This window comes from Capsicum annuum, chromosome 7 (assembly GCF_002878395.1).
Source record: "Capsicum annuum cultivar UCD-10X-F1 chromosome 7, UCD10Xv1.1, whole genome shotgun sequence".
Taxonomy (NCBI): Eukaryota; Viridiplantae; Streptophyta; class Magnoliopsida; order Solanales; family Solanaceae; genus Capsicum; species Capsicum annuum.
In genome coordinates this window covers 726,405-751,426 of record NC_061117.1, presented here as the reverse complement: position 1 = coordinate 751,426, position 25,022 = coordinate 726,405, and the positions used below count along the sequence as shown (strand labels likewise).

Genomic DNA, 25,022 nt, shown 5'->3' with positions numbered 1-25,022 from the left:
AAGTAGAGAGGCTGTTTTCGATAGCCGGGTAGGTGTACGCTGTCCATGCCACTATCTCAGATGAAGTAGAGAGGCTGTTTCCGATAGCCGGGTAAGTGTATGCTGTCCATGCCACTACCTCAAATGAAGTAGAGGTTGTTTCCGATAGCTGGGTAAGTGTACGCAGTCCATACCACTACCTCAGTTGAAGTAGAGAGGTTGTTTTCGATAGCCGGGTAAGTGTACGTAGTCCATATCACTACCTCAGATGAAGTAGAGAGGCTGTTTTCGATAGACTCCCGGCTAACATACTTCTTTGTGGTATACATCAAAAACATGAAATTTCAATGTGTGGTACGAGCGATAAGGGATTTAACTAATTTAAGGATTAATTTTAAGACGAATTTATCCCATGTTTGGTCGAGACAAAATCGTGAGATAACTAATTGCCAAAATTGTAGTGCTGTTTTTAGGCCACATAGAAGGTGGAATAACGATTCTGGGATAATTATTTTTAGGTCGAGACAAAATCGCGAAATAACTAATCCTGCAATTAGTTATCCCAGAATTGTAGTGTTATTCTTATGCCACATCGAAGGTGGAATAACGATTCTGGGATAATTATTTAATTTCGGTGCGGTTTTATCACAACCAAATATGGGATAAACTAATCCTAAAATTAGTTATATCCCTTATCACTTGTATCAATCAATCTCGAATAACTTGTCGGTTTAGTTATATCCCTTATCACTTGTACCAAACAATCTCAAATAACTTGTTCCCGACCAAACAAGCACTAACAACTAGGAAATATAGGGAGATATAATGGAACAAAAAGATACATACGCGATACAAACTAGCCGATCTCAACTTGCTCGAGGACACAGCTACGACCAAAACACTATCAATGCGCGTATAATTTATACGCCTTTACACTATCGATGCATATAACTTAAATACGTAAAAGATGGTAATAAACTTTTTTAAACACATCAACACAAAGTAACTTGTAATGAAAAGTACTCAAAAGCATAATAAACATTCATCTTTCTGCAGAATCAGTTTACTGAAAAATTCTCCGAACTCTGAGCCCGGTGCACTAAAGCTTTCGCTATGCGCAAGGGGTCGGGGGAAGGGCCAAACCACGAGGTTTTATTGATAATTAACAGCGTGAAAAAAAGTAAAATTTTTATTTCACAATTTTTCTTCCTACTCATAACAATATTATTTTCTACTTGCTGCTGCTAAAAAAACACTGATATCTCTACAATGTTGACTGAAAAATCATCTCAGCAAGTTCCTGCAACATTTTGTACAAACAAATAATTGAATTAAAAAGAAAACGTATTTGACGTTTAAGCTGAATGAGAGTTATACGAAAGATGAGCTGCATTTCGACAGTAATTTCACTTGAAATAGTTGTCGTATGTGAGTAAAAACCGTTAGATTTACTTGAGATACTACAAAAGTTCTTGAATATTTCACCGGTATTTCAAATACTGTAGTTTAGTAAAAAAGGGCAGCCCGGTGCACTAAAGCTATCGCTATGCGCGGTGTCCGGGGAAGGGCCCCACCACAAGGGTGTATCGTACGCAGCCTTACGTTGCATTTCTGCCAAAGGCTGTTTCCAAGGCTTGAACCCATGACCTCCTGATCACATGGCAGCAACTTTACCAGTTACTCCAAGGCTCCCCTTCAAATACTGAAGTTTAGTATTTGTGGATAATGATGACCGGACCTAAGTTGCTCACACTCTTCAAAAGTGTTGCCGCACCCGTGTCAGATCCTTCAATATTGCACTACTTTAGAAGAATCCGACACACACGTGATGACATTTTTGAAGAGTCCGAGCAACGTAGGATCGGACTGTTGTTCGTTAATGCTAAACTTCAGTAATTGCAAAGTATGAGTTCTATATGACTACAAATGGCCTCACCTGCTTTCCGGAAGGAACTTTAGGTTCTCCCCATTCGAGCGCCTTCTTCTCGAGTAGTTCAAAGTCGGCCTTCCCAGCCTGTTGGAGAACGCATAGTTTGATTCGTACGTATTAGAGAATGAAAAATGGGGAAGGGATTGAAAATGGAGAAAGCCGGTAGTAAAACAATACCTCGATTGCAGCACCAAACTCGGTGTCAAAACTCGAATATCGCTTTTTGACAAGGTCATTCAATGAGCCATCCTGTTTGCAAACAAAGAAAAAAAGGTTTACGCTATCGCGTATTTGATTTGATATACTAGTTAACACTAGTAGTTGAGAAAGGAAAACCACCTCGATGAGCTTGGCAGCATTTCTGAGGCCACGGGCTAGTGTGTCCATACCAGCAATGTGAGCAATAAATAGGTCATCAACATCGGTGCTCTCCCTCCGCCTATTAGAACGAACAATAAACATCATCTCCAAAGCCTCTTAAATATACTTTTTGATACGGCAGAAAACAAAACCCGAGACACTTTAACGATATTGACCGATTCTCTATCATCCGAGATTTGTAACATATGATAGGTAACATGAAGATAATTGAAGAGAAAACAAAAGCTAATAGTAGAGTAGGGAACTAACAATTTTGCGTCGAAGTTGAATCCTCCTGGCGCCAATCCTCCCTGTTCAAACGAAAGATCAGCCGTTAAAAGTTAAGAATTAAGTGAACTTTTAACTGATTCAGGCTTCTCGGTTTTCTAGCAATCAAAAAAGAAAGTCTAATCACGGACATTTTTAATAACGCTTTGCATCACCAATGTTGCTTCAGCGACATCCATCAAAAACTGATCTGTGTCCCAACCTGCATCACGGAGAAGCTTTCGTATGAAGTCTCGAGGTATTCAACCAACCGCAAGGGAAAACAAACATTAACATGTTTGATGAGAATTCTCATAATTTCAACTAACAATACCGATCTGGGGATCGCCAGTATTTGCGTCAATGTTGCCGAGCAAACCGTTAATTCTTGCTGTTTCAAGCTCATGATGGCAGCTGCAAGACGCAAAGCCGTTGAGAAGGTGCGAAGATCAGGCATCTAGCCGACTGAGAAGACTGAATTATTACAAAATGGGAGCTTGAAAAGAGGAAAAAAACACAAACCTGTGACCAGCCAAAGTAGCGTGGTTGCACTCGATGTTTAATTTGAAATCTCCTGCGGAAAATGCAAAACCAAAATCATAAGAATACCCTCTTACACGAAAGTAAAAATGTAATGACCAATCTCCCATGCCACTTCTTTGGAGATTGCACTCATGAAGGAAATGGAAAATGAATTAAGTTGCACTCATGAAGGAAATGGAAAATGAATTAAGTACCTATAAGCCCATATTTGCGTAAGAAATTAGCAGATGTTGCAGCATCCCAGTCATACCTGGAGTAACATAATATGTAATTTACGCAAAAGTTTACGAGATCGTATTCCAAGGAAATGCATCACGTGAAGTGAACATACTGGTGTTTCGTTGGCTCCTGAGGCTTTGGTTCAATTAGTAATATGCCTGTAAAGAAAAACGGTGAGTGTCACTTACAAACTAATAAGAATGACGAGCTACAAGATTTCAAACCAGAAAGTTTCATAAGCTCCATCGTAGAAACACAAATTCTACAATATTAGAACACGACAAGTTGAAGTACCCTTGAAGCCAATCTTCTTTTTGTAAGCAACAGCAGCTTCCATGAACCTTGCCTGTCAGGAGTTAAAAATATCATTTTCTCGGTACAGTAAGCAATCTTTAAAGAAACAAAGGGACACGGCAATCGATATACTCTGCTGAATTGGCTCCAAACACCGTCAAAGAGAATCTGTTTAAATGTGAAATTAACATATCTTAATACATATTGCTTAAGGCAATCTTACCATATGGTCAAGTTCTCTTTCCATATCGGTGTTTAGGAGGCTCTGGTAACCTTCTCGACCGCCCCAAAAGACATAATTTTCTCCCCCAAGATAATGTGTAACCTGAAAATGAAAAATACGCAAAGGTACTGTCAAGTGTCAAGAAAATCCTACTTCAAGCACTTTCATTTGTTTATGTAACGTTCAATAGTTCGAGATCTCATAAGTGGACAGCAGTAAGTTCGAACCTCCATCGCTTTCTTGACCTGAGCGGCAGCATATGCATATACGCTTAGTTCAGGGCTGTAATTCAACGTTTCCTGAGTGTGAGTACTCTTGTCATATGCAGGGTGAATCAAAGGCAATCCGATACAAATGCATACCTAGTAGCAGCACCATGCATGTAGCGAGGGTGAAGGAACAGCTGAGCGGTACCCCACAAAAGACGAATTTTATTTCCCTGTATATCCACATAGAGAGAAGTAGCCAAGATAAAATGTTAACTTATCGCACCAACACAGTAAATCGTAATCGAACTTCACATATTTCTTCGGAGAACCATTAGACAAAAACATGACGAGATGAAATAGTAAAACTGGTAGTATTACCTGAAGCTTTTTAGCAAGAGCCACCACTTCATCCAAGTTTGCATTTGTTTCCTATAACGTAAACCATATATTTTGAGTACACGTCAGATTCTCTGGGTAAATCTCATAAAAGACCAGACAGAGACGGTAGATCCATCGGCTAATAGAAGTAAAAGGCGAGTAAAAGGTTTAAGAACATTAAAAATATCTGATTCAACAATCAAGCATGATTTTTGCCAATCCCGTTTATTATGGGTCCGAGTCTTCGAGATGCAGAATAAAAAATTGACAAGTTTAGCATTCTCTCAGCATTTACCTCAAGGGTCTTTCCCTCTGGAGCAATGTCCCGATCATGGAAGCACCATCTTTCGACTCCAAGTTTCTCGAGGAACTCAAAGTTTGCTCTCACTGTACATAGAAATAACAGTGAGAAATAAGTTAGGTTCAAAAAGCTACTTAGAATTGTTTCTAAATTGGACGGAATAGTAATCTATGAACTCACATCTTCTTTTGGCTATAGCGAGGGAATTGGTACCATCTTCCCAAGGCCACAACTTTGTCGGAGCACCAAACGGATCAGCTCCCGTGCCACGGAATGTATGCCAAAATGCTACACTAAATCTCATCCAATCCTATATAAAACAAAGAAATTATCGGTATAAATCAAATAGTTTTTTTGGCAAGAATCCTAAAAGCAAGCGATCACAACTAACCTTCATCTTTTTCCCAAGAATCTCCTCCTCAGCGTTGTACCATTTAAAGGAAAGCGGGTTCTTACTAGAAGGACCCTGACATCAGTTATTAAAAATTCAGCAAAATTAACATATCCCAATTCACCAACAAATTCGTACTTAAATTGTTGTATCGAATGAGAAACAAGTGAATCCGGTCTATATTAGTATTACCTCATACTTAATTTTTGGAATTCCGGGGAAGAACTCCCCGTCCCATTCACCTGAATCACCTCCACAATCACTGCCAATATCAGCAGGACAAGTTGGTGGAGCAGCGGCAATCTACATTTGGGATGACAACATACGTAATGAACAACTCCATTGACGCAAAGCAATGAAAATATTGAACAATTCAGGAAAATATGCATTACTCGCAATAAGACAACTAGTTAAATGTGTATACTCGTGAAAATCATACTACGAAAGATATCCAAAGACGCAGAACCGGAGATTTGCTTACCGCTACACTTGATGCCACATTCAAACAAAGAAGCAATAACAAACACTTTCCAGCATTCCTTTCTCTCATTTTAGTCAAACCTGCAACACATGAGAAAATAAACAACTCCATTAATCACTAAACATTCGCCAATAGTCAAGTAACATGATAAAATTATAATTACTAGTAGCCTATATTTACAAAACCACACATAATAACTCTATAATCCAAAATACACACATCCATAGATCTACAATCGATGTTTCTAAAAAAGGTAGACAAATTTCAAGAAATTTTATGAAACTTATACTGGCAGTAATTAGCAATGTCACCAATCTCATAACACGTCAATCGGCATAATTAGAACATATCCAAACATCTCTTTTCCAAACCACAACATTTTTTGTGCTAACAATCTCCAAGTAAACCAAGATCATCACCATGAAAGAAATCAGCTCTTACCCTCATTAATCTCAACAAAAATATTCTAAACATCATAACGTTACACCCATAGCCAATAAAAAATCACACGCGCAAAAAAAAGATCCAACTTTTAGCAATTTCAAGAAAACCCAACATTTTTCTTTTAATAACCATGGTGTCTTGGGCCAACTTGCGCGCACCTCAACTAAGCTCAATTAGTATGATTGAAACATATATCCAAACAATTACATTTTTTTAGTACTAAAAATTTCTCCTAGTAAACAATAAAATCAACTCTTACCCTTCATTAATCTCAACAAAAATACTCCAAAAATCAAAACTTTACAGTCATAACCAATCAAAAATCACAAAAAGGTCCAATGTTTCATCAATTTCAAGAAAATTCACCATTTAATTTTGCACTAACAATCTCGAAGTAAACCAAGATCATCACAATAAACAAAAATCAGCTCTTACCCTTCACTAATCTCAATAAAAATACTCGAAAGATCAGAACTTTACACCCATAACAGATCAAAAAATACAACAACGTACCCAATGTATTCCAACGCAGTGGGATCTGGGGAGGATAGAATGTACACAGTCCGTACCACTATCTCAGAGGTGAGTAGAGAGGCTGTTTTGGATAGACCCTCAGCTCAAAACAAAATATAGTCTAGAAAAAAGACGTAACAAAATATAGTCTACAAAAAGACGTAATAGAGGTACAGGAGATAATAACACTAACACAACAGCAGATAGTAACAATATTGACACAGAATAATACTACAAGCCATCTATCGGAAACAACATATATCCATGACAGATCAAAAATCACAAAAAAAAAGTTACAATTTTCATCAATTTCAAGGAACTTACCATATAATTTGCATAATCAAGAATGATTAAAAAGAGAAAAAGCTTACTACTGCAAAATCTGATAGTCTAGAAATTAGGCTGTTTCGAATAGAAACTCGGCTCAGTACAAAATACAGCTAGAAAAAGACGTAACAGAAGTACAAGAGACACACATGACACAACAGCAGACGGTAATACTACATACAGCCACGGAATAATACTAATCTATCCGAAATAACATATATTCATGACAGATCAAAAATAATAAAAAAAAAAGTGTACAATTTTCATCAATTTCAAGAAAATTTACCATATAATTTGCAAAATCAAGAATGATTAAAGAGAGAAAAAGCTTACCACTGCAAAATCTGAGATGGGATTTTAGGTTTCTTGATTTAATAATGAGCTAAACTTAAGCTTCACACAACTCTATGCAACCAGCTGAGTGTATATTTATAGCACCAAAAAATAAAATAAAAATTATTTGGATATATTGGATATTTTAATAGTATTTTTAAATTGAAAAGGAAACTATATCCTATCTTGATTAATATTTTAATTGTTTAATTTGGACTAGAATTGCAATGATTTAAGGTTTATTTATTTCTGTACTTAGATAAGGTATCAAAAGATATACTTTTACGAGTGCACATGACGTTGGTTCCAATTTTTTTTTTTTTAGTTACATTTACTTGTTTAATATAAAAATATAGATTTTCGATAATAATTATTTAATTTAAAAAATTAATAAATAATAAAAGGTGGTATAGTAAAATTATTTATTATTTTTAAGATGAATATAAATCAATAGTGAATAAATAAAAAAGAATGGAGGAGCTATACCATCACTATTTTTTTATTTGCACGACATAAGGCAAACCCGCTTCAATATAATAGTTCACAAAATCACACGTAAAAAGTAAATTATGTGTGATTTTAACAATCACCTTCTCACCAATTTGGTCATCCTTACGTGATTAATTTTATTATGAGTGACATGTTTTATTGAAATATTAATGCTTTGATTTGTAAAACTCTACATTTTCATATATTAAAAATTACTTGACTTTTACTTAAATTTTAAATACTATCACATGAATCAAGACAAAAAAAAATATTTGTTTATTGGTATTCCCCATGAGCCAGTTAAATTTTCTTTTGATTATTTGATATTCTGTTATGTCTTACTTTTTGCATCCAATAGTTTAGGGTAAATTATATTATCACCCATTTAGTTTCACTTAATAATGGTTCTTTTTTATCGTTTCACTTTTATACATTAATGTAATATCAGTATATTTTTTTTAATATTTATTAAAATATTAAAATTCTGTGCTTGTGTACGTAGTAAAAGAAAAATATATTGTCACATGAACTTTATGTGATTGTCTATTTTATAGAGAAGGATGAAACTCTTTGTCACATAAACAAATTCCCTATAAATATTGTTGGTCATACCTTCTAGCACCAAAATAATATAAAAGCATAGTTTATAATTATATAAGCAAAAACAAACCACATTTACCCCTTACATTCTCAAAATAAAATAAAATGAAATTTATTATTTTTATCATGTCAAGGCGATTATTTGTTACGGTTCTTGTTTTTCAGTTGGTCGTCTTTGATCTCGTCTTTAATAACGGACACATCCCAATCAATTTGCACAAAACGTGTCTCGTTTTGATTTGTTGTTTTGTCATGTCAAGGCGATTATATGTTATTCGTCTTGTTTTTCTAGCTGATTACTAGTGAAGTGTTTAGTAGACGCAATTTTTATTAACGTTAGGTGTTCAATAAGTTTAGGAGATTGTTGATGTATTTGGCATGACGAAAATTCTAGTGAAGTGACAAAAGGGGGTTCGAAAATTGTTTTAGGTCACGCGTTCAGGTTCAAAGCATAACGTTTTTGAATTCGCTTATATAAAATTCTGGTTCCGACACTGGCTACAAACCGGATGGACTGTTATAAAATTCTAGTTCCGACGCTAGTCATGACATGGATTGCTACAAACCTGATGAACTGTTAGTTGTTATCACACGAAATCTAAGACCCGAGGACTGCGTGTCGGATCCTCCAAAAGTAGTGAATTTTTGAAGGATCCAACACAGGTGCGGCAACATTTTTGATCCTGAATTTGTACCCATATACCAGAACTTGGTATGTCAGCATGTACTACAAAGAGTAAATAGTATCCTGGTGGTGCAATTTCTGTAGTTGATGGACCGTACGCTGTGAATGTATAAGTATTAGATGATGCTGTAACAGCCGCGACGCCCTTCAACACCACCATTCGTTGGTTCATTGAAAAAGAATGCGTGGTGAATGAAGGCGCGATGATCTTGACTGAAACAGTCCCCGTTGACAAGGGCCTGGGCAATGTGAAGGTCACCGAAAATGGCTTTTTGTAAATCAAGATTTCGTCGATGGAGAGGATTGTTGGTTTTAGATGCTCGTACTCGGGGGCTAAGTATGGTGGATAGAAGGCTTCTAAGCTTAGGTCAGTTGGGAATTCGACATCATTGAAGTTGTAGTACTTATGTGTACTGCTCCCTCCGATTAGAACCCTTCCATCGGTCATCAAAATGGCCGTGGAATGGTAAACCCGGGGTCTTGGAGAGGCTTCCATGACCGAAAACCTGTTGTTTTGCTTCCTGTTAGGCCGGTAAATCACCGGTGTGGTGACAGGTTGACGCGCGTTTTCCCAGCCTGCTGTGCCCATTGCTGCACCATTTATGATGAGAATATCTCCGTTGGGTAGTATCACCATGTCACTCATGACTCGTGGCGTTGGCATTGTCTCCATTTTCCATCTACCGCGATGACTGCTGATGATGATCCGTCCACAACTTGAAAGGGCGTTCATGTAGACGCCGTGGGCTGTAAGTCCAAATGCACGACGAGGTGCTCCTCCACACACCATGATTTCGCTTTCCATAGGGCGATTTTCGTCTATAGGAAGTAACACTGCTGAGCCAGTGCTTGGGTAGTTCCTTGGTTCACCACCAGGAATTGAAGGCAGTTTCCTCACCACCTTATTTCTCTTGTAGTCAAGAATTATAGCTCGCGTGTTCGCGAAAATGAAAAGGTTCCCGTCTGGTAGTAAGAACACAAACGGATACAAGTTGTTCTCGTGATCCCCATCTCGCGTATCACTAAGAAATTTTAGCCTGAAAGCAGATAGTCCAGAAATTTTCGGGTAGAACTCGTAGTTATGCTGTCTTCTTCCCCCTACCACGATTATTCGTGCATCAGGAAGGATGTGGTTAGTCGAGTACCATCTTCGTTGAATTAAAGTACGGTTGTGCTCCACCCAATCACAGTTCTCACCCGTGCAAGGCGCTAATGTACGTACTACACGGTCCCCATCATTGAATCCTCCGGTTTGGACTAATGTTCCATCCGAGAGGACCGCACCAGAAGAGCACCACGGATCAGTTTGAAGCATTAATGCCCGGAATGTGTTGCTACCAATGTCGTATAAAACAGAATGAGCAGAACAGTCTTCGCGTGAGACCAAGTCACTGGGAACATAGCGACAATGCCCTCCTGGAAGTGAGAGGTTAGAACGGCCAAAATCCGTTGTATCAAAGATAACTACCTTGTTATTACTCAGGAGTTGCATGTGCACCGCGGATATGCCAATGCTTTTCTGCAACAGCCTCCATTCGCCTTGGAGGCGTCTACGATTACCAGAAACCAACATCTCAGAAGCTGATGGAAGTTGAAGAGTGAAAAATATTAGTACTAATAAGAAGAGGAAAATGATATTATCCTTGTCCATAAGTTGAAAAGAAATGAAGAAAAGATGTTAAGTAGGTATATTCTTTGTTTTATTATATTTATATTCCAAGAAAGTATTGAATTCAAGCTGAATTGAAGTAGAATTCAAAGAAAATGACTTCATTACTTGGCACAAGAAGTGAAATTCTGTTTCTTCATGTGTCCACAAAGTTAGGGGCTGCCAGAATTTTGCTGAAATTTGCATTATAATGAGTCTAGCTGATGGTCCTGAGCCGGGGGTCTATCGGAAACAGCCTCTCTACTTCATCTGAGATAGTGGTATGGACTTCGTATCATTTTGTGGGAATACACTGGGTATGTTGTTGTTGCTGAATGACTCTAGCTGATACAACGTTAGTAGGTAGTCGAGCATTGTTTAGTGCTCTCAGCGATCTATCTTGTTTCCTTCGCTTTAGTTGGCGATTTATTTGTTGTTGCTATTTGTTCTCTTTATCAGTTATTTTTAACGTGACTACTTCGCTTTTGTATTTTCTTTAATAGGCTTAATCGAGCTGAGGGTCTACCAGAAACAACCTCTCTATTGCATACACACCACCCTCCCCAGACCCCACTTGTGGGATTACACTGGGTATGTTGTTATTGTCGTTGTTGTAGTCTAGCTGATGCAAGCACTACGTACAAAATTGTGTCGACTAAAAATCTACATTGTTCGGACTTTTAAAAAATATTGTCAGGTGTATGTGACGGATCCTCCAAGCTATGCATTTTTGGATGATATGATACGAGTGTGACAACAGTTTTAAAGGATTCGAGTGACAGCTAAAAAACTGAAAGATTGCGAAAGAGAAAAACCAGCAAACAGTTGAGCAAAGATTCTGGCATTTCTTTCCTTTCAAATGCTCCGAAAAATGGCTTTAACAAGGTCTAACGCCTTGTTCTCCTTATGTCATTGACACACAAAATCGCTACGTTACTATGAAGGAAGGAGGGAGGGTGACATTGTATAAGTAGGCAACGCGTCAAAAACTAGTCTCTCAGCTAAAGAAAGATACTGTCTTTTTCAATCGGAGAGTATCCTAACGCAATTTTCAAGTATCACATCGCAAGTAGAAGTGGAAGAAACATTGGTGTCAAGACGGATAATGATATCACGTTGCAGACAAATGCATTACATAAAAGTAAATGAACATACCGTTGTTCTCGTTGGCTCATGAGGCTTTGCTTCGGCTAGTAATGTTCCTCGAATTGGCTCCAAGCAACCTCGAAGAACATAAAGAATGACGGGATTTGAACCTGAAATCTTATAGTTTTCTTCTCACTTTATTGACTATCAGGGGGTCTATCGGAAACAGCCTGAGGTAGTGGTATGAAATGCGTATACTTTACCCTCACCAGACCCCACTTTGTGCGACTAGAGACCCCACTTTGTGCGACTACACTAGGTATGTTATTGTTGTTCATTTGACATTTCGGTTTGAATTAGGAATTTCGCGTCCAACTCTAAGTAGTCCTTACCTAATACCTACATATACATCCGATCATATATGTATTATCTGTTTCGACAGATTAAGTGAGAAATACACAAAGTCAAGCAAATTCTACTTTAAGTAAAAAAGGCACTAAAGCTCCCGCTATGTCCAGGGAGGGCCCCACCACAAGGGTGTATTGTACGCAATCTTACCTTGCATTTCTGCCGGAGGCTGTTTTCAAAGCTTGAACCCTTGACCTCCTGGTATTGCATTTATTTGTAACTATTCCTTACCTGAACTAATAGTTGAGAAGTATTACCACCAAAGGATGTGGTGGGGCGGTAAGTTTCATTAACCAATTTCTGGTTCGAGAATAGTTGCCTTCATGAGTCACGAACACTTTACCTCTCAAAGTGGGACTTTACAACTAGCCTTAAAGCTGATATCAGACTTGAGCATGATACTAAAAAAAAAAATTGAACTATTTCATTAGTTACTACCGGACACAATCAGAAGGGGAGCCTGGAGTAACTGGTAAAGTTGTTGCTATGTGACCCGAAGGTCACGGGTTCAAGCCTTGGAAACAGCCTCCGACAGAAATGTAAGGTAAGGTTGCGTACAATATACCCTTACGGTGGGGCTCTTTCCTGGACCCTGCGCATAGCAGAAACTTTAATATACCCTTACATGCCTTTTACTATCAGACACAAACACATGACAAGGACTTAATAGTCTAACTATTCCACAAATTCAATTATTGAAATATATATTCCATTTATCCATTAGTTACTATCAGACACAGTCACAAGACAAGGACTAAAGCTCTTTAACTTTATTTATTTTATTCAGTCAAAGAACAATTTGAATTATTTATGAAAAAGCCTGTATAAAGCAGTTCACTTAAACAACATTGTTTTATCATAATTAGTACTATAATTATTATACTAAACACAGTGATAAGGACTTAATCTGCAATTGTCTTTGTAGCATTTGTCTCTTCATGGGAGAAGAAGATTCTTCTTTAACCTATCGTAGAAGATCGATCACTGTCTTATTTTCTTGAAAAGTTTATACTGTCAGTGTATAGAAGTTTAACGCGGCCGCTTATAAAAACAAGAAACAAGTCACTTTCTTCACTTACCGTCTCGAGACGAAAAAAAAATGAAAGTAGTCAAGATCTGTGAAGAGGTTATCAAGCCATCATCTGCAACTCCAGATGAACTTAGAGAGCATAAGATATCTTTCATAGATGAAATAATACCTCATTCTTCAATTCCACTCATTTTGTTCTACAAAAAAAGTGAAACTGTCACACAATCACAAATATGCAGACACTTAAAGACTTCACTTTCACAAACTTTAACTCAGTTTTATCCTTTGGCTGGAAGAATGAAGTCTCAATGTTCAATTGATTGTAATGATGAAGGAGTTTACTATCAAGAAACACAAGTGGATGGTTCAGTTTTCGACATCGTCAAGAACCCAAAGTCCAGTGAATTGGTGAAGTTAACACCTTATAATTCAGATGGCACCTCGTCGAATTTTCAAGAACTTTTAGCCGTACAAGTTAACTTATTCGACTGTGGTGGCATAGCGGTTGGTATCTCCATGACGCATAAGATTGGTGATGCTTCTAGCCTTTGTACATTCATCAAGAACTGGTGCGATGCGAGCGAAGGATTAAGAAACAACAAATGTGGCGCGGACTCTTTTGAAGGATCTGACACGCACCCACCGGTGTTTTTGAAGAATCCAAGTGACATAGGCAACAAGAAGGTGAAAAAAGACTCTACTTTCATCTCTTTATCATCAATCTTTCCGCCAAGAGGGACAACTGATGACACGCCAGACAAAAAGTGCGTAGCGATTCAGCCTGTCGCTGAAAAGCTAGCAGTAAAAAGATTCGTTTTTACAGCTCCAAACATAGCTAAAATGAAGAGTAAGTTGATGAACTATGGTTACAATGAAAACGCGACGCGTGTAGAAGTAGTAAGTGCTTTGTTATGGAAATGTTTCATGGTTGCAAAAGGATGCAACTCAGTTGTTGTTATCCCAATGAATGTAAGGCAAAGGATAGTTCCACCTTTGCCTGAAAGCTCATTTGGGAACTTCTTCTTGATAACAAATGCTATAGCAAGTGTAGGTGACAATTGGTTGTCTATGGTTGGGAAGATAAAGAGCGCAATTGGGAGAATTGCTGGTAATTACATGGAGAAAATCCGCGGAGAGGGTGGTTTTGAGTTCGTTAAGAGTAATTTTAACCAACTCGGAGAATTGATCATGAGTCAAGGGAGCCATGTTCGCGTGTTAACAATTGGAAGTTGGTGCAACTTTCCGATTAATGAAGCAAACTTCGGATGGGGTGAGTCTATTTTGAAGGTTGTCGCGATCGTTGGAGTGAAAGATAATGTTGTTCTGTTAGATTCTGCAGAATTTGCTGGTGGAATTGAAGCTTGGGCTATTATGACTGATGAAGAATTGACATTGTTTGAACAAGACAAAGACCTTCAAGAGTTTACTTCATTAGATGTAATTTGTGATCTCGATTGAAAGAAGAGTAAATGCACTGTTTCCATCCTCAAGTATAAACGAAATTATTGAGACACACCCGAACTTTAGGAGGGTCTTATTACCCCTGGACTAATTAAAATCGTATTTTTGGCAACCTTAGCGCCTACGTGGCACTTCAATGAATCAACACACTGAAGGTCCACGTAGGCGCTAAGGTTGCCAAGAGTACGGTTTTAATTAGTCCGGGGGTAATAGGACCCTCCTAAAGTTCTAGTGTGTCTCGGCAATTTCGTGTATAGTTTAGGATGGAAACAGGGCAGTGCATTTTCTCTTGAAAGAAAACAGAAGATTTTCCACAAATCAAAATGTATGATTGATTGATCAACTGAACATTTCTTTCTATTATAGTCACTCACAAAGCAATCTGTCAACAAAATACAGTAAGCACAAATGAAAGAAAAATGAGAAAATTCTGATCAATGGGAACATTGTGAGGTTCTTGAAGATACAAATACATACAAGACAATAATTTAGCGATAATGCTCCAGTTCGCGGTCATGCTTGTTACTAGGATTTAGCGATGATGCTTCAATTCGCGGTCATGATTGTGACTAGGACTTAGTAATGATAAGTAAAAGGAGCTATCACCAAGACAGACAATTCCTCGATGACAGACAATTAGAGAAGGAAGTTATCGATCATATGTTCAATCACATCTGCGCCATCTGAATTTAGCCAATAAGTCTTCACCTAAATGAAACGAAGTACGTAAAATAAGCACAAGAAAACACTATAAAGAAATTCCGATAAGAAAATAATACAAAAAATTAACATTTTAAATGCCAAAGTCAGAATGTACTAAGGGCGTTGCATGCTTACGAGACCTGATAAGTGTAAGCTTTTAGATAGCAGACAGATAAAATACAGTTAGTTTCTTACTTTTCCTAATTTGTGTGACCGTTTTGATTGAAAAACAGAAAGTCGTATTCACGCTGACATCTGTTTGCACATAATAGACGACCAATAAAAGGTGATGACCAGAAAGTACTCCTGCTACTTTGCTGCTGCTTACTGCAGGAAGCCAGAGACAAGAGAATGCATGTAGAGATAATCGCAAAAAGAGGAAACTTTGAGTGGGAGCATACTGTTACAATTGCACCGTAACCAACAGAATAGAATGAAAATGAACAAGAAGTTTTGGTTTGTTAATTACTCGTCCATTTGAATAAGCAAAGGAACAGTTTTCACTTTTCAGCAAAAGGCTCGAATAATATAGAAAGTACGAGAGTCAAAACTTTTAAAATTTAAGAAGTCGAATACACAAGTCCAAGGAAAAAAATATATAGTACGTGTGGCTTAACTAGAAGATATCAGCAAGAAAAATGAATCTAAAGCTTACCTGAATAGTATTGTGTGCAACATATCGTTGTCTGCTTTCATGAAAGCTAACATCAATTCGCTCCCATGGTACTTGTGTAAGGCCTTCAATCATCGCCTCTAAATGGGAAAAAGAAAGGTTATGTGAGAACCCCAACGATGCAAAAGATCGCACAGCAAATAACCACATAGTAGACTGTTACCAAAAGAAGAAAAAGGACAAAAGAAGATCTGAATACTGAAGAAAATGTACTGCTTGTCGTTAAGATGTTAGTAATCAACGAAATCCTCTTCTAAAATCTCTGGAGCGGCATGCCATAAGAATGAATAGATTTATTACATAAATTTGCTATTAGTTACAGTAATCTGCTGAAGAATACATAAAGAACTAAGACTGTCACAAACAATCGGCAATACGCAGGTCATCAAGCATCCAAATCACTATCGGTCTACATCCGCTTTATTATTATTATTATTCTATCTAAGCAAATGAAGGACAGTCCTGGACTCATCGAAAATGGCCTCATCATCATCAACATCAACATAACCAATGAAATTCACAAGTGAGGAACCATGGAAAATGGTCTCAGCTTCCCGAAATCTTTTGTCAATTTAAAATGTTATTCTAATTAGAAAACTTTCAATATAAAGTATTCCGTGTGCTACTCAGCGTTGGTGAATGGTACTCCGCGTTGCTGACATCCTACTGCTCAAAATCTTTTACATATCAGAGGATAGAATGCTAAAGGTTTCTTGTTTTTTATGAAATAATATTAAAGGATAACTTAATCGATATCAAACAATTTCTCCGCCTGCGAAGACAGAAAGCATTACTGATCTCTGATAAGAATAACCTTTATTAGTGAAAACGTGTGATGCACATTTGATAAACTACTGTTGAAGTAAAAGATGGCGCAAGTATCGTTACTAAAGGGACAGCCCAGTGCACTAAAGCTCCCGCTATGCGCAGGGTCTGGGGAAGGGCCCCAACACAAGGGTGTATTGTACGCAGCTTTACCTTGCATTTTTGCCAGAGGTTGGAACAGACAACAACTTTAAGTTACTCCAAGGCTCCCCTTCCGCAAGTATCATTACTAAAGGGACAGCCTGGTGCACTAAACCTCCCGCTATGGGCAGGGTCCGGGGAAGGGCCCCACCACAAAGAGTGTATTGTACGCAGCCTTACCTTGCATTTCTGCCGGAGGTTGTTTCCAAGGCTTGAACCTGTGACCTCCTGGTCACATGGCAGCAACTTTAAGTTACTCCAAGGCTCCCCTTCCGTAAGTATCGTTACTATTATTACTTTATTTTCATTTTCTTTCTTTGTCTGGAGCTCAGAATGCTTCAAAAATAAAACTAAACGGTTTACAAACCTTCTAAATCAGCCATTTCCTTCCTTTCCAGCGAAGATACTTTATGGCTAATTGCCAAAGTTGTTTCTTGCTCAATGTTTACGATATGTGGATATTTCTGATCCTTTATTTGAAGGTTAGACTGGAGAAGAAAGAAAAGAAAACCATTTTACATATATAAAACAACAAATTAGTACTCTTAACACACATAATGCAAATCGGTCAACTGAATACCAACCTTTGGAAGTTCATCCTGACGACGGATTGACGATGTTCTCCATCCAACAACATCTTAGAGACGAGTTAAGAATAAAAATAACTCTAGTTTTGGTAAATTCCATATGACCATGTCATGTAGAACCTAAACTACCGTTTACAGCCTCGAATGGTACGTAAAGCCGAACAGCACCAGGAAAAGGTTAAGACAAAGGATTCTAGTCAACGGTGCTTAAAGAGCGTCCGCGATTATTCTACTGTCGAAGAATCCAAAGAAGGAAGAGATGGAAAGTTAAAGGTTTGTATTCAAGAACAGGAATTTTATAAGATGATATCAAATTTATGAAAATCTCCGCTGCCATAGCAAGATCTCGGAATAAATGTTTGACAAGAAAACAGAATTATTAAAAGATTTCAAACTGATTAAGATCAGGAAAAATAGTTCATCTAACTTATATTGGCTACACCAATCAAATGAACATCCCAAACCCCAAGAGTTTTACAGCCGAAATATAGCTACTAAAAGGTTTCGCGCGTCAAAAAAAATTTGCAGACTATACGAGCAGTATTTGTGTGCTTAAAGCATAGAAATTATAAAGAGACCAGAAAAGAAAAATTGAACTCATAGGATACGGTCGTAGTTAGCATTTGCATATGCCACTCGGCGCTTAAACGAGCGTAATCCTGACCTACAGAGAAAGCCAAAAACAATGTTAAACAATAATGCATTTGCCACATCCTTCGATAATAACAACAACAACAACATCCTTCGATAAGAAAAAGATATTAAAATTGATACTGACATGAACTTGAGATCGTCTGAATCGTTGACCATCCTGAGGAGGAGGGGAGGCTTCCCGTTATCTTTATCGGTGAGGAATAGGTGCTTTCCAGATCTCCCGACAATCCAATGAGCAGTTTGCGATGCGCCTTTCTCCAGCAAAGGAAGACCACAGAGAAGTGGCAGCTGGATAAAACAGCGAAAAATTACAAAGAGAACACAATTAGTATGGTCTTTGAAGTGATCTAGGAAATAAATTTTATTTAGACATCAAAAGTTAACTGATGTATTTAGGTAAGCAAGCTTTTGATGAAAATTTAAACAACAATAACTGCTTCAAGCCTCAGAGTCAAACGATAAAAATTAAAATCATTAAATTACAACAACAACAACAACATACCCCGTATATTCCCATCAAGTGGCGTCTGGGGAGGGTAGGTGTACGCAGTCCATACCACTACCTCAGATGTGAGATAGAGAGGTTGTTTCCGATAGACCCCCGGCTCAGAAAATCATTAAATTACAAAAAATAAAAAAATAAAAAAATCACCGAAATGGAGGATTGTATGGATAAGCGATCCCATATGAAGGGACAGAACAAAGTATAAGGAAAGCTCAATAGAAATATTTTTGACACAAGAACGTTACTAATTACTATCAAAGAAACACATATACTAAAGTGAACTGTCGCCATGTCTATTAAAAAATGAATGTGCAACCATACAAGATTGAAACATGATAACATTGACAGAGCGAGCACGTCGCAAATAAAGAATAAATGAGATAACGTCCGTCAAGATGGTCTTAATATGTCCTAAGAAAACCTCAATATGCATCGTATGTACGTGAAACATTGTAGAATTCGAATGTGCTAACAGAAGAAGAGATAGACTTCATAGGGAGAAAAATTATCACAAAGTACCTTCAGGCTCTTGGATCCCATTCGATTTAGCGAAGATTAAAACTTAATAGGAGCAGATGATCCGTATAGGTGACTGACTAGTAGGTATTAAAGCTTTCTTATTGCTAGACTTACATAAGGTCCATCATTTACCATGAAATTTGCTAGATTGGCTTGAGACATATATCTCAATGTAGGGATAAATGCGAGATTGTAGAGAACTACCAATTTGTATTAAACGACAACTTATTCAGCAGTATGTACTGAAATAGACCCGATGAAAGCTGAAATAAGGAAGAAAATTTGTATACTCTACTTCAACTAGTGTAGGATTGAAGCATAGATGACGGATTGCCAACAACAACAACAACAACATACCTAGTATTCCCACAAAGTGGGGTCTGGGGAGGGTAAAGTGTACGCAGTCCATACTACTACCTCATATGAAGAAGAGAGGTTGTTTCCGATAGACCCCGGAAACAGGAAAGACTGATCATCCTTCTCTAGTGAAGTTGCTTGCTTTAGTAATTTAGCGCCAACCAGCAAAAGCTGAATGGACAACTATTATCCACTAGTCACAAGAAAAAGAAGTTGAAAACGAAAGCAGCAAACATATTTCGATATGAGAAGCTTTTTAATAAATGCCTATGCTCAAACTTGCCTAACTAAACTTCACCTTTTAAGTAATTAAGCATTTGAAATGGAATGACTACAACGAAGTTTGAAATCCAGATAGTAATATACCTAAAGTTGCAGAAAAAATCGACCAATGAAGAAACCGAGTGTGAGATAATGGATCACCTGATTATTCCCTCTTGAGCCTAAATGCGGAGTTGCAACTGTTATGAAGTTCAAAGGTTCCAACCCAGCAACAGTTTCTTCCGAAGACTGCTTGTGACACTGGTCCGATACATTCTCTTCCCGGACTAAGTCGGAACCATTAAGATCGAGTACTTCTGTTATCTTTGGAGGTTCATACAGCCTCCCAACGGCATATCTTGCTACAAGGCCACCTAAGGAGTGAGAAACAAAAGAGATCTTACGCACCCCAGGCCACCGTCTGATCACATCCTCCACCTGCACTATAAAGCAGCAGGTTTTTTCCGAGCCTCAAATTACTTATTCTAACAGACTTACATTTTCTAAGCAATAGAATACATTCCGTAAGAACATATAATAATCAGAAAGCCATTATCGAAGTACCTCTTTAGCAAGCCTCTCACCCATCCTGTCAACACCATCAAAGGTCAACCTTGAAGAATTGCACTCACTACCTGGCAAGTCACAAGGCGTTATCGTCAGTTCAAACTACTTTAGTTCATCTCAGTGGCTACGATATGCAACAATCAATCGCCATCGCAAACATGTAGAAAGGAAAAAAAAATTCGAAAATTTTGGACAGTATTATCAAGGGCACAATTGAGCTGTAGTTAAGGCTTAAAATTTGCTTCAATTCAGGATGTGAACTTTGCCTCACTTGAGCAGCACTTCAGTGCAGGCACTTATACGCGAAGTAGCGCTTTACGGGCTATTTTTTGAAGATTCTACCCATCACCACAACCAGATGGAAAAATAATACTGATAATTTTTAACAATGTTTCTACAATAGATCTCTGATATAGCAAAGATATAACTAAACGCATAACCTACTAGTTTGTCACAACCTAAAGTGACATAGTCCAACTGTAAGCCATGTAAACCAACTGATAACTTCCAGCTTCACATTTACCTTGAGATTGATGTCCAAAGTCCACTTCATTGTCAAATTATACTGAGCAAGGAACTTACATATTATCTGCACTGATGCTTGATCCCGATTCATGAGATCACATGAACAAACTTTTCAACAGTTCGTACAAACACTCCATGTGCATTTCGTCTAGGTAGACCTGACGCATGAAATATTTTCCAAGTTTCGTTAAGCGTTTTTGCTGCCTCTTTTGATGCTTGAGCTTCCTTATCTGGTGGAGGTGGTCAACCTCAGGTAAAGATACTCAGATAAAGTATATATCTGATTTCATCAAAAAGGTCCTTGCATAACCCCACTACGCCTAATGTCGTTTCAGATGTTTATATCTTTTGTTGTCCTCTTATATTCTTCGACTCCAAGCCTCTCCTTCTATGTTAATGAAAACATCGAAGGGACATGGTTTTCATGCTCATTAATCCTTGGAAAAACCTCAAATTATCATTAACATGCACTGTTGCAGCAGAGTGATCCCTATGCTGTCTCAAATAAATTCTTACATTTGAAGTAGCAGCAGTAGTTCTGAAAAGGTAAAAACGATACAACCCTGCTGCCACCCAATTGGAAGACATTTGACGAAGTCCAACCCACAAAAAGGGGAAGAAAAAAAAAACAAAATATTATCACTAAAGTTGAACTTACAGTGAACGACAATTTTATCAGGGAGCCTTTTGATAAATTGCTCAGCAGCATATCTCCAATCTGCAGAACTGCAAAGCGGCAGAAATAAACTATTAAGAAATTTGGATTGAATGAAATTTTGGTAGCACTCGAAAAGTATGCAACATTTTAAATTCTCATAAAAAATGTGCCAGGGAGTTTCTACGAAGCATACACATAAGTTTTCTGATAATATTTTCTCGTTTCCCTATAACACTCTAATTTCAGCACTTGTAAGAAATGACATGACGACAAAGTGCCAACGAAAATCAGCATTATCCCTCAATTTATTAAAATGATGCTTTTTCTAAATTTCTAAGTTAAATTTGCAACTTTGATTTTTTTTTTTTGTTTCTAGTTTATTCCGTTTCTCTTTGTCTTAACATGGATCCTCTGCATGGAAGTCTAAAGATACTGTTGCTAAAGCTATCAATAGATCGTATTTCGCACAACTACTTCTTTTTAAGCTATAATTATACAGACAAATGCTCCTCTTCCCTTCCACTCCCATGCCAAAAAAATAAAAATAGAAAGGAAATAGAACACCATTCATACAGGAGCTATGACGTACCTACCGAAGAAAGAAATATGAGAAAGTAAAGTACATTTAAGAATTTTTGCTCCGCATTTATGAGGTAGAACAAACAGGTAGTAATAGAGATCCAAGGACGCTTATCAGTTACTAGCAGGCTATAAGTTGAGACGCAAATTATTATTTTTCTTCGAGAAATGTAATAGTAAATTCAGCCGAGGTTCTGTCGGAAACAACCTCTCTACCTTCACAAGGTAGGGGTAAAGTTGCGTACATACCACCCTCCCCAGACCCTATGTCACTGGGTATGTTGTTGTAAATGTAATAGCCAATTGAGTTTCAAATTCTTCATCATGCAATATGAGCATAAGCCATGGACCTAATGTGGCACATCCCTATAAGCTAAGTTGCTCGAACTCTCCAAAAAAGTTGCCGCACCCGTGTGGGATCCTTCAAAAATACACTATTTTTGGAGGATCCGACACGCACTCATCGGCATGTTTCAAGAGTCCGAGCAACATAGCCTATAAGTCTCCAGATATCTCTCACTATCTGGAGCACTTATCCCTACAAGAACTTGCATATTTTCTCTCACTATCGTCTCATATGAAACCAGCGTTTAGCCAATTCACTTTTTATGTTTCACCAACATGACCTTAGATATGAAGTTGTGGAGGACGTGGATTAGGGTAGAAGGCGAGTAGGTCGTATCGCAAAAAGGAAGAGACTCATAAAATGGCAAAGGAAAATAAAGCTTTTGCACATTTTCGTTAATCTGTGAACAGGATCTGTCTTGCTTATCCTCGCATATAGTAGTTGTAGTATTTCTCGCGTAGTTTTTTGTCCTTCAATTTCTGTTACTGTCTACTATCTCTTGTACTTCGACTATCACACTATTTTGTTGTTACTGTTACTTTTTCATAATGTTTTTTCATGCTTTCTGTTAACGATGCCAACACAAAAGAATCAAGAAAATCATACTACTATTTCACAAGTTAAACAAATTCCTATACAACCACCATAGTATCACTACATTAACAAACACAAAATATATCCTTAGAGACATCAAATTTGAGAGTAAATGAAACAAAGATTCAATTTTTTATTTACCTCCCAATATGACCATTGACCATAATAAAAAGTCATTACTGTGTCATGTCAAACGATGCCACATAAAATGGGACGGAGATAGTACTATATTTCACAAGTTAACAAATTCCTATAATAACAATATAGTATAACTGCATTAACAAACACATAACATAAGGGCCAAACCATAACGGTCTATTGTACGCAACCGTACCTATAGTATTTCTGCAAGAGGTTGTTTCCACAGCTCAAACCCGTGGCCTCTTAGTCACATGACAACAACTTTACCACAACTTTACCACAGGGGCGGAGCTACCCTTTGGCGAGGGGGTTCATCCAAACCCCTTTCGGTGGAAAATTATACTATTTATACATGGTTAAGATTATTTTTTATGTGTATATAGTAGATGTTGAACCCCCTTCGATTTGTTCGTATGTTATTTCTGGACCCCCTTCGATTTGTTCGTATGTTATTTCTGAACCCCCTTAGTGAAAATCCTGGCTCCGCCACTGCTTTACCGGTTACAACAAATGCAAACAATGATGCCAAAACAAAAGAATCAAGAACCTCATACTAAGTATTTCACAAGTTAACAAATTCCTATAACAAACACAAACATATCATCAAAATGAGAGAACATAACAAATTCCTATAACAACCACCATAGTATTACTACATTAATAAACACAAAGCATATCCTTAAAGACATCAAATTTGAGAGTAAATGAAACAAAAATTCAATCTTTTTATTTTTACCTCCCAATAAGACCATTCCTATAACAAACACAAACATATCATCAAAATGAAAGTAAACACAACAAAAATTCAATCTTTTTACCTCCCAATAAGACCATTCCTATAACAAACACAAACATATCATCAAAATGAGAGTAAACACAACAAAAATTCAATCTTTTACCTCCCAATAAGACCATTCCTATAACAAACACAAACTTATCATCAAAATGAGAGTAAACACAACAAAAATTTCAATCTTTTTACCTCCCAATAAGATCATTCCTATAACAAACACAAACATATCATCAAAATGAGAGTACACATAACAAAAAAATTCAATCTTTTTACCTCCCAATAAGACCATTGACCATAATAACAAGATGTTCAGGCTGTACTTTTGCCTTAGCAGAAGCAGCATCAAACACATCTTCACCATCATTAACTGACTCAATTTCAATCTTCTGACCTTTCTTTATACTATTCCTAAAACACCCTCTACTCAATTTTCTCAATAATTCCATTTTCCCATTCTCATCAACCCACAATCTGTCAAATCTTGATTTTGACTTTGATGAGAAACTCAAAACTGAACCAGAAAATTGTGGGACTGATGTTGATGTTGTTGATGTTATTGGGATCTTAGGCTTAAAGGGTTGCTTAATTTTGGTGATCATAGGTAAAGAATCAAGAAAAAAATGGGCATCAAGAAAGGGAATTTTTTGGATTAGTTAGAAACAAGTACAAAAACATAAGTAGATTTTCAGGATAAATTTTAGCAAAGTCAAGGCATTAACATTCTCACATGAGTGGCCTATTATGAGAGTTGTTTTTTTAGTTTTTGTTTAATTTTTGTCCTTCAAATTTTATTGAGTTCAATTTTTCCTTTTAAATAATAATAATAAAAATAATCTATATATTAATAAAAACTAACTTATCCTTAAAAGTTACATGTGTCAATTTTATAAGCTGCCACTTGAATTAATGAGAAGGCTGCATCCTTTTCTTTTAATAATATATAGATATAGAAAGTCGTAAGATAAATAATGGACTCAAGACCTAAGTCCCGAACCT

General features: G+C 37.3%; 4 protein-coding genes across 9 annotated transcripts; 1 reads left to right on the top strand and 3 right to left on the bottom strand.

The window, feature by feature from the left end:
* Positions 1-1,011: 1,011 nt before the first annotated feature.
* Positions 1,012-11,788, bottom strand: LOC107877490 (xylose isomerase). 6 transcript variants are annotated; one of them, XM_047415066.1, is made up of 21 exons: positions 11,770-11,788; positions 5,576-5,655; positions 5,287-5,397; positions 5,095-5,169; positions 4,884-5,013; positions 4,698-4,789; positions 4,403-4,453; positions 4,178-4,254; positions 4,043-4,097; positions 3,816-3,917; positions 3,593-3,644; positions 3,411-3,456; positions 3,274-3,329; positions 3,059-3,110; positions 2,871-2,950; positions 2,689-2,759; positions 2,540-2,580; positions 2,249-2,348; positions 2,087-2,158; positions 1,916-1,993; positions 1,012-1,279 (listed from the first exon to the last, which is right to left on the bottom strand). In XM_047415066.1, exons 2-21 carry the CDS (start codon positions 5,642-5,644, stop codon positions 1,244-1,246), a joined length of 1,446 nt encoding a protein of 481 aa, XP_047271022.1. In that variant the 5' UTR covers positions 5,645-5,655; positions 11,770-11,788; the 3' UTR covers positions 1,012-1,243. The 6 variants fall into 6 exon arrangements, with proteins under 6 accessions (XP_047271022.1, XP_047271020.1, XP_047271021.1 ...); XM_047415064.1 differs by lacking the exon at positions 11,770-11,788 and adding an exon at positions 7,193-7,445; XM_047415065.1 differs by lacking the exon at positions 11,770-11,788 and adding an exon at positions 7,146-7,205.
* On the bottom strand, positions 8,777-11,750 carry LOC107877491 (aldehyde oxidase GLOX). The gene has a single exon (XM_047415060.1). It carries the CDS (start codon positions 10,615-10,617, stop codon positions 8,869-8,871), a length of 1,749 nt encoding a protein of 582 aa, XP_047271016.1. The 5' UTR covers positions 10,618-11,750; the 3' UTR covers positions 8,777-8,868.
* A 1,042-nt stretch (positions 11,789-12,830) lies between the features above and the next one.
* On the top strand, positions 12,831-14,976 carry LOC107877492 (stemmadenine O-acetyltransferase). Its single transcript, XM_016724142.2, has one exon. The coding sequence runs from the start codon at positions 13,208-13,210 to the stop codon at positions 14,594-14,596; it is 1,389 nt and encodes a 462-aa protein (XP_016579628.1). The 5' UTR covers positions 12,831-13,207; the 3' UTR covers positions 14,597-14,976.
* LOC107877493 lies at positions 14,931-24,804 on the bottom strand. Its single transcript, XM_016724143.2, has 10 exons — positions 24,300-24,804; positions 21,574-21,641; positions 20,388-20,458; positions 19,986-20,261; positions 18,306-18,469; positions 18,136-18,191; positions 17,525-17,577; positions 17,308-17,428; positions 15,957-16,054; positions 14,931-15,307 (listed from the first exon to the last, which is right to left on the bottom strand). The coding sequence occupies exons 1-10, from the start codon at positions 24,623-24,625 to the stop codon at positions 15,236-15,238; spliced, it is 1,305 nt and encodes a 434-aa protein (XP_016579629.1). The 5' UTR covers positions 24,626-24,804; the 3' UTR covers positions 14,931-15,235.
* Between the last annotated feature and the right edge of the window lie 218 nt (positions 24,805-25,022).